At 37.3% G+C, this 9774-nt stretch overlaps 1 protein-coding gene across 2 annotated transcripts; it reads right to left on the minus strand.

Annotated features, from left to right (window-relative positions):
- Positions 1-1645: 1645 nt before the first annotated feature.
- LOC127075537 (uncharacterized) lies at positions 1646-3628 on the minus strand. 2 transcript variants are annotated; one of them, XR_007786563.1, is made up of 3 exons: positions 3132-3628; positions 2747-3005; positions 1646-2064 (listed from the first exon to the last, which is right to left on the minus strand). XR_007786563.1 is itself a non-coding variant. In XM_051017002.1 (2 exons), the coding sequence occupies exons 1-2, from the start codon at positions 2923-2925 to the stop codon at positions 1881-1883; spliced, it is 363 nt and encodes a 120-aa protein (XP_050872959.1). In that variant the 5' UTR covers positions 2926-3124; the 3' UTR covers positions 1646-1880. The 2 variants fall into 2 exon arrangements, 1 of the variants encoding a protein (XP_050872959.1); XM_051017002.1 differs by lacking the exon at positions 3132-3628 and having other exon boundaries at positions 2747-3124.
- Between the last annotated feature and the right edge of the window lie 6146 nt (positions 3629-9774).

Below are 9774 nucleotides of genomic sequence, written 5' to 3' on the forward strand. Positions count from 1 at the left end.
TAGGCTTATGAAATTAAAGTTATGGCAGAAATAGTCGAGTAATATAGCATGATTCAATTCAGAATTGTTTCAAAAATTGGCTAGCATTAATCGATTGACACGGGATCTCGATCGATTGACATCAATCCCTTTTACACAATGCCTTTCCAATTTTTTGGTTTTTGGCTGCATGTAATTGATTAATTCCTTGTATTAATTGATCGTCATAGTTAAAATTTTCCATATATTTTTTAAAATCTCACGCGTGCAATCGATTGACATCCCAAAATGCAAATATTCCAAGTTTCTCCCATGAAATCCATCTTCTTCATCCCCTATCTCTCATACCTTATCCCAACCCTCATTATAACATTCAAAACACAACAAATGCACATTCTATTACCAACACATCAAGTACTGACTGATTAACATTAACCCATAATTTTTATCATGAGTTGATTCAATTACGCTCATACTCTAAAATACCCAATTGTACAAATTCATCATCTAATCAGTTAACTCATGAACATGAAGCAACACAACATCAAATACAAATTTCACATCAGTTCATGGCATAAAACAAAATAACACTCATTATTTATCAGATTATCATCAATCAATAGAGAAAAGAAAAACCATATTGGAGGTTAAGATCTCTCTACCCTTTCATTATTAAGGCACCCTTAGATGAATAATATCCCCATTACCTTGTAATTCCAACAAAAGCAAGCAAGCAACTGTTCTATGGTTCTCCTTCCCCATCCCTAGCTCTCTTGCAATGCTCTCCAACTTTCTCTTTTCACGTTTTCAGCAAAACTCCCAATAACCCTTATTTCTCTATTTTAATAATTATATAATAATCTAATTAAATTTCTCAAATAATTAATTTTGGCCCAACTAAACATCAACTTCTCTTCACTAACCACCTAATTCTCTATTGTTTCACTTTTTATCCCAACATTTACTATTATCTCAATTTCTATTAATTTAATTAATTAAATCTCACCAACACTAATTAAATCAGCACAATTCATCATAAATGCTGACATCGGTCAAACGCGTCATAAATCACATAAAATAATTATTCAAATCATTTAAATAAATAAACTATTACATAAAGCCTTGTGTGAAAGGTGAAAAGGCTGCATGTGGCAGCCTCGTGAAATAGAGGGTTAATACTTCTACTGCTACACTAGAGTAATTTTTGACTTTAGAGTTTGCATCCTGTTCAATATCTTTTAAGCTAACATACTAAAGATTGTCAATGTTTCCCCCTCCCAACTTTATCCAAACAGTTGGGCCTTCGCTTGAGGATTTGAGATTCTCTGTTGAGCACTCGACATTATGCATACTTCTGGCATATTCTTCTCGCTCTATGAGGCGAAAGGCGTTAACCATGGATGATGGATTTGTATGAGCATCATGCCAGGAAGGGATTTGTTCTCCATTTACTCTTCTAACTAGAAGCACTAGAAAATTACTTTTTTTTTTCTTTCGTATTTGGGGTAGTTCTCACTGTCCAGAGGTTAGGTATAAGGGGGATGGTACATATAGATTCTAAATTCATTAGACATGCGAGCTCCTTTTGATCATGGGTTATGATCCTGACAAATATCCATTGGCCCCTTTGATATCCATTAACACAATAAAATGTCCATTCACCACATTCTACAAAAACTAATTTCATTCAACCTGAAGATAATTTCATAATACACAATCTAAAATTGAGTCACAAAACACACTTTCATAAGTAACCCTCTAACTATCACAATTGGAAAACGCCTAACAATAACAACAATCACTCTAACCGATTTTCACACATTGATTTACGTCCATAACCGAATCGCAGGCCAAAAATAAGTTGCAGCAACAAAACACCGGCATAACCATTTTCCACCCTGCTACATCAAGCACAGCTGAGCCACTCCATAAACAAGAACCACGTCACCATAATAGTGAAATTCAAAGTCTCTTCCGATTCCAATGGTCCATAGAAAATTCATAGCAATCTTGAGCTGCGTCAACTCATCTGTGGTAGCAGTAGCCTTGAAAAATCCAACTCCCCATGGTAAAAACCTATATAACCTGCACAGTTCAACACCATTATATCATATATAATCCCATCACCATCCATGAGAACAAACAATGATAACATATGCCATGAAAAACCACACACATACATAACCAGTTATTCATAGCATATGCGATTAAAATCGTCATCCAATGTAGCATTCACACAACGATGCATATCATTAACCATTAACAGAGCATAAATTCGAACAGTTTTTATCATCAGTCCATAACAAAAATAGCTGCAGAACTAACTGTGGTTTGCCAACAAAATAATTGATTTAATTCTAATCACAACCTAATTGCAGAACTTGAACTAACCAACATAAAAAACTCGTGATACAAGGAAACCAGTTAGAATTGTATTAACCTGCAAACATCTAGAAGCAGGTATTGATTGAATGCGTAATCGAGTTTCACTCCTAACAGATACAAGATAACGAAATCCAATAGAAAGCTAAATTAGCAGGATTCATTTTATCACTAATAATTTCACTAACTGAATTACAAACAATCTAACTAACCACCCATTTATAACTAAATTGGAATTTCATTCTGAATTTTTTGACTAGAATTGATAACAGAAGAAAACTAACCACAATAACTCCTAACAGATTTTGGAATTTCAAAGTCATTTCATTTGAATTTCGAACGCATTTCTAACTAACTTTCATTCCATTTGCTATAAAAAACATACCTCTTACTACAGATCAAACATTTTTCTTTCTCCATTACCACAAACTTCTCTTCTACACTTTGCAGCGTTTTTCTGCAACTTGCCTTTCCATTTCTGAATCCGTCCTCTTCGTTCTGCACCATGAATTTTTGCACTGCAAAGAACTCGACTCTGCAATCGATCTTCTCCACTTTCTGCATCAAGAATCCTTCACCTTCCCGCTACTGAGTCATCATCCGCCAAGCTCACATCATCATCACTTCTGCATCAACTCTGCAATCTGCAACGGCAATACGCAGACGCGGTCAATGTGCAACAACACACCAAAGCAACTCTCACGCACTCCTTCACAGAACAGCAACAAGGAGCCAAACAGTAGCGGAGGAGAAAGAAGGAAATTCAATACCTGTTTACGGAACGATTGGGTTAGCTCTCTCAATTTGTTTTGTTTCTTTTTTGCCTATACGCAAGGTTCAATCCAATAGCGGCCTGGTGGCAATCGCATTTCCCAAACTTGGTGCATGCGAAGATGAGTCGAGTCAGATGATGGTCACTCGACGCGATTGGACGTTCCGAAATTGCTTTCCTGCAACCGCGAGTCCGGTCCAATGGAGTTTTGCGGAGACGAAGCGAGAAGAGGACGTTGATGCAAAGTGGTGAACGCGACGCAAAGATGGACCATCATGGTGTCGATACCAAGGTCACAACGGAAGATGATGAAGAACGCGATGCTTCATGAGCCGTTTAGAATCCAAGCGACGTTGTTCATGAAACGATGATTTTGATCCGATTCCAGGATACACGAACGCGATTCCGAAATTGAAGAATCGCATCGCCGTTCAGCTTTTCCATACAAGTGATTCCCTTTTGAATGTTTCCGCTTTTTCTTGGCATAAGCGATTATTTCTTCCTTTCCACCTGATAACTCGTTTGGTTTGGGGTCCTGTAGATTCAGGTTGGGCCTAAGGCCCAAACGAGGGTTCTCTTAAACACCACATAGGCATGTGCACCCCCAACTGCATTGTAGTTTTGGGCCTGGGAGTGGGCCTTCGCGCCCAGGGCTTCGTGGCCCACTCTCTTCCGGGTTTGCACTCCATCTTGAGGCCCAATCCTGTTTCTTATTTTTTGGGGGTATATTTCTTTGATAGATTAGAGTTAGTTTAATTAGAATAAGACTAGTCTAGTTAAGTTTTATTAGAGGTTAAGATTGGATTAATTAGGATTTCTTGATTCTAATTAATTTAGTTATATTTTAAGACTAGATTAATTAGAGGATTAAGATTTAATTAGTCGAGATTAAATCTTGATAATATATTAGTTAATTAGATTTAGAAACTAATTAGGTTTCTTTTGGAAAATTAGAATTAATTAGATTTGTTAGATTTAAAGTAATTTGTATATAATGACTATTTTGCCCTTATGGCTCAAAAGTCGTGATTTTAATATATGCTCCCTTAATGTAGGTTTCATTTAGTTGATTAATTCAATAGATTATTATTGTATATAGTTCAACTATCATTTCAATCTCATTGATTAGTGTTGACCAAATGACATTTTGGTCAACCAAATCCTTTGTAATCACGCTATAAGCCCCGAGCCTATTTCAAGTGATCAAAAGACCCTTGATCACTTGAAATGGCAAGTTCATTACGCTCAAGCTATCATGGATATGCTGAATCTCAGGAGCTCAAGAACTCAAGGTTCAAATGCAAGATCAAAATTTCAAGTTGACATCAAATCAAGCATAGCTAGCAAGGTGGACTACATTCTCAAGCACAGCAAATGTGTCAACACTTGACAAGTGTGATTCAAATTGTAAGTTATAGGCCTTAAGTAATGAGGAATGATGAGATGGAGTTTCTCCTATCCTTGTTTAGAATGACTTTGCATACGGGGCGTAGGCCCCAGCTATGCAAAGCATTCGCCCTCATTCATATGCTTTAGCATAATTCGTATTGTCAAGCCTTCTCAATACAACAAACAACATGGCATCACCAAGATTAATAATTAACACTTGTAGATCATTATTCAAAGTGTGTGGCACGAGCCTTAAGCAATAGAGAAGGAATGAGAATGGATATCCTTGGATGTAGGACGTTTGGCCCGTGGCTCATCGTATTCACCTTTATTCATAGACTTTAGCATAATTTGAATTACATGATTGTCAAGTCTTATTCTACAACAAATGGCACAACATCAATAGGATCAATGCAGGATCTCCTATTAGCAACTTGTTAATTTTGATTCAAGTTGCAAGCTACGAGCCTTAAGTAATAAGGAATAATTAGACGAAGTTTCTCCAATCCTTGTCTAGAGTGACTTTGCGTATGGGGCGTAGGCCCTAGCTATTCAAAGCACTCGCCCTTGTTCCTAAACTCTAGTGCAATTTGAATCATGCAATTAACAAGTCCTCTTCAAGAAAATCTCAATCTTTCAACACCCCAATAGTGGAACATATTTTGCTATTAACAACTTGTGGTTGTACACCCTTTTCTAATCCAATCTTTGCTTTATAATGTGTTAAGCTTTGGCATATTCTTTGCCTTGTAAGGTGTTAAACCTTGGCACATTCTTCGCCTTCTAAGGTGTTAAACCTTGGCACATTCTCTACCTTGTGAGGTGTTAAACCTTGGCTATTCGATTTGGATCTTCGCATTGTAAGGTGTTAAACCTTGGCTCTTCGATTTTGATCTTTACCTTGAGAGTCGTGGACTCTGGCATAAGTTTCTCTTTGCCTTGAGAGGTGTTAAACCTTGGCTATTCGATTTTGATATTTGCCTTGAGAGTCGTGGACTTTGGCATAAGTGTTCTCTTTTCCTTGTGAGGTGTTAAACCTTGGCTATCCGATTTGGTCTTCGCCTTGAGAGTTTGGACTATGGTATCTATCTCTTTTACCTTGTGAGGTGTTAAACCTTGGTTATTCAATTCAATTCTCATCCCTGAGAGTATTGGACTCTGGCACATGATTCTCTTCACCCTGTAGGTGTTAAACCTTGGCAATTCAATTCTTTGACATCATCAGTTATAAACTCTGGTAGTGGTACTTCACCTTGAAGGTCATGAACCTTGGCACTCCTTTTCAACCTAGATGGGTATTGAACCCTGGCAAATCAATCTCGTTCCCTTTTGTTTCAGCCGTTGTAGGTTGAACTATGATTACTCTAATTTTCTCATTGCACGATGAGAATACGTAAGCACGAGGGTTTGAATCCTTCAAGAGCATACTTATTTATTGTTCCTGCCTTAGGGCATTCCTCCACTCATCTCCATGATGCATCCCTGATTCTACCTTCATCAATTTCATGTGATATACCTATTCTTTGAGCCAAATACAATATGCCTTTGTGCTCCATCTTATACCTCTTTGTGAATCGAGAGTTGTTTGTGTTGTGAAACCAAACACTTAATTCATTCTTTTTCGGTTATTCAAATATAGTGATACCATGTCTTAGACCCCTCACTTGTTGGCGCATACTAGTTTACTCTTGGGTTCACACTCTCACCCTTTTTGGAGTTTAAACAACACAATCCTTTGGTTTAGACTATACCTTGATCACAATTCTTTTTATCTCCCACCACTAGTTCTTCGAACTACGAAGCTCTGAATTCCTCATTGCACTATGAGGATACATAGGCATGAAGGCCCTAATCCTCACCGAGCACTCTATCTATTTCCTTTCCTTTTCCCATTCTTTTGCGAGTAATCTTTAGCTTTAACACCTATTCGAGCGAGAACAATTAAAACGGTTCCCATGGAGTACCATGGATGTTTGGGATGCTAATACCTTCCTCTTGCATAACCGACTTCCTTACCCAACATATCTCTTTCCCCCAGGTTTTATCGATGTTTTCCCTTTCCTTAAGGAATAAATAAAGTTCGATGGCGACTCTGTTGTATGTTCGAGCGTGCGATATGTTCGGGTATATTTCCGCTAGCTTCACTTCGAGAATGCATTTGTGTCTAAGTGAAGATCATTATTTTGGACGAGGCCTTAATTGTAAGTTACCAAGAATGTATTATTTCTCGAGTAAAATATCCTTTTATAGGATGTTTTAAGGGTTTGTCATAGTAAGTATCTGTTTGGTTCGTGAGTTTCTCCAAGAAGAAAAGCTATCTTCTGGTTCCTGAGTTTTTCCAATAATAAAAGCTCTCTTTTGGTTCATGGAGATCAACCAGTAAAATCTCCGTAACGCTTCCTGAGCTCAACCCTGTGTAAAAGCTTTTTCAAATTGATATTATCCTATCTAAAATCTCATTTTGCCTTCTGAGTTCATCCTGGTGTAAAATCTCAGTTTGTTCGAGATTAGCTTGTGTAAAATCTCATTTCAATTTAAGTTTATCCCGTGTAAAATCCAGATTTGGTTTGGAGGATAGCCAACATAAAACTCTATCTCGGTTCAAAAGATATCCAACATAAAACTCCATCTTGGTTCAAGATCGGTCCGTGTAAAATCTATGTTTGGTTCAGATGATATATTATGGTTGTTGTTTTGTTAGAGGTTGGCATTTAAGCTTCATTTCCTTGTATAAGGATATTCGTGGGCACATCCCTCTAAAAGTTGTCAAGTTAGTGGATACTCTCAAGAAGAATTATTGGGGACAAAAGTTGGCCAAGTTATTAGGCCGAACCTGTATAAATATATGGTGTCTTTCCTCTCTCCCTTATCTCTTTCTTTAGTTTTCCATCTATATCTTTTTTGCTTCATATTTCAAACTCTGTTTTTCAAATGATTTTGTTTTCAACCAATGTTTTTCAAACCTCCACAATTCATATCCTCCTTCTTGTGTATTGAGTCACATATCCAACAGTTAAAACTCTCTCATTAAGTACTCACCCTTAATCATATTGGTGACTAGATGAGAGTAGCTTTTAGCACAAAGTTTGGATCCTCCCATTTCTTTTTCCAAAACCATTCATACAATAAAAGTTTCATACTTTGTTTGGCTATTGCTCTCTTTGAAGCCAAAACATAATGATTTCTCAATGGAATTTTTCAAATCCTTCCAAGACTATCTCAACTCTATTGCCTTTCAAATTAGAGGATCGATCTACTGAAAAAAATCTATATGTGAGATTTAATGTTGCTTCTTGTTGTGAATGAAGTATGATACTCTGAAAGATCACTCACCAACAATGAAATTCTCTCGGCCAAGTCCGTCCTCTTTAATACTTGGAAGATATGATAATTGGTCTTCATAATAATGCGGTGCCCCCTAGAATTAGGGTAATAGTTTCCTTGTTATAATTACAATTTCCAAAACTAGTCTTTCCATGAAAATGAGTATTCGGTAACCCGGAGTTCCATCAACTAGCCTATAGATTTTTGGCATAAGATCTTTAGTGCACACATGGTTACGGTCAATGAAGTTGATACACATCTCTCATTTTCCAAATTACTTCTTCATCATCACCATATTTCTAGCATATTTTAAATTTTTTTTACCACTTCAGTGATGATTGTCCTTTTTTCTTCACCCTCATTTTTATTCTTCCAGAAGATTATCTTAAACCCATGCTTGAAGGCGATGTGATAAAACATTATGTATGCATATATTCTGGGCATGTTAGAGGGTTCCCGTGCAAATAAATTCACATGAAAACAAAGTAGATCTATGATATCGCCTTCCTCTTCCTCTGTCAATGAGGTTCCTATTTGGATGGTCTGGGAGCTCTTGGAACTTATTTCAATGTCTTCAAATATTTCGTTAGTACCAACTTTTCATCTTTATACGGTAAGATTCTTTCAACATCTTTGTACAAATAGTTGATTTAAAGCGAGGGAGTGGCTCTTGCTCTTAGAGTAACACTAGAGATGTGCATTATTTGGAGGGAATATTTTTTTTAGAGAAAAGCTTGACTTTCCGCCTCCTGTAAAGCCTCTAATGACCATGTTCAGGGTGTGGTGTTTAGGAATGTTCTCATTTTTTTCTTCTTGGTTTCTACCTTTTCTTGTTTAGGGAGTTCTCTTGCAATATCTTCTTACCTATGGTGTTCTTCTCTATGAGCTCTAAGAATTTACATGTACATATCTTTGCAAGAGACCCTCTTGGATGAACAACTCGATTTGCCTTTTTAAATGGTGACAATCATATACTTGGCGACCTCTTATCCTTTTTTATATTTACACCACTTACCGAGTTCACTTCTCATCACATCCCCTCTAGGGGCAGGGGGCTCGGGAATGGGCCTGGTGTGATACTTTTTCTTGAAATATATGCTTTCTCTTTGTGTTTAGTGGTGTGTATGCTTCCAGAAGCCTCTGGGTAAGTTTGAATGCACCTTTTTCTTGACTGGTATCATGACCTGATTCCTCCGGTGGTCGGGAGTCTCAAACTTCTTATCGTCCCTCTCTTTTGTATATGAGGTTTCTTTTTTCTAAATTTCCTCCTCCCTCTTTATGTATTATTCATCCATTGACACGATCTTCTCCATCTAAGCTGACGACTTCTGAACGAGGGATTCGTTGAAATGATTAGTCGTGAGGCTGTTTTAGAAGGCTCCGACGAATATCTCTTGGTACAGATTGACGACCTTTATAGCCTGCTCGTTAAACCTTCCCAAATACTCTTGCAAGGACTCAAAATTGCCTTGACTTACATTGAATAAGCTGGTTGTGGAGACCTTTAGTTTCTTGCTAGTCGAGAATCAACATATCATTTTTCTTGCAAAGTCCTAATAACTCGATGTTGAGAATCAGGGGAGACTTATATACCCTCTAAGGGTCTCCTCTTTTAAATTCTCTGCCATAAGCTTGCACTTTAGTGAGTTCGTTCAACCAATCATCTCCATTCGAGTGTTGGTAGCGATGGAAATCACTTTTGCCATCAAAAGTCACTAGAGTTGGAGGATTGGAAATTTTTGAAACTAATACATCCTAATTTTTTGGAGAGAAAAGTAGTTGGGAATCTATGAATTCTTCTTGTTTGTCAATAATCATTTGAGGTTGTTGCTGGTGTTGGTCGCGAACATTGCCTTGTAATGTCTCATTTTGACAGGGCAACTCCTCCATAATGACTAACATCTTCGTTATGTCAACTTGATCATTGT

Source organism: Lathyrus oleraceus, chromosome 4 (genome assembly GCF_024323335.1).
Source record: "Lathyrus oleraceus cultivar Zhongwan6 chromosome 4, CAAS_Psat_ZW6_1.0, whole genome shotgun sequence".
Lineage (NCBI taxonomy): Eukaryota > Viridiplantae > Streptophyta > Magnoliopsida > Fabales > Fabaceae > Lathyrus > Lathyrus oleraceus.

Bases quoted from the DNA above. Each gene is read 5' to 3' on its own strand.
- LOC127075537 (XM_051017002.1), bottom strand. From the start codon at position 2,925: ATGCAGAAAGTGGAGAAGATCGATTGCAGAGTCGAGTTCTTTGCAGTG. The intron at 2,065-2,746 runs GTATGTTTTTTA...TGAACTGTGCAG, and splicing joins TGTTTGATCTGTAGTAAGAG to GTTATATAGGTTTTTACCAT.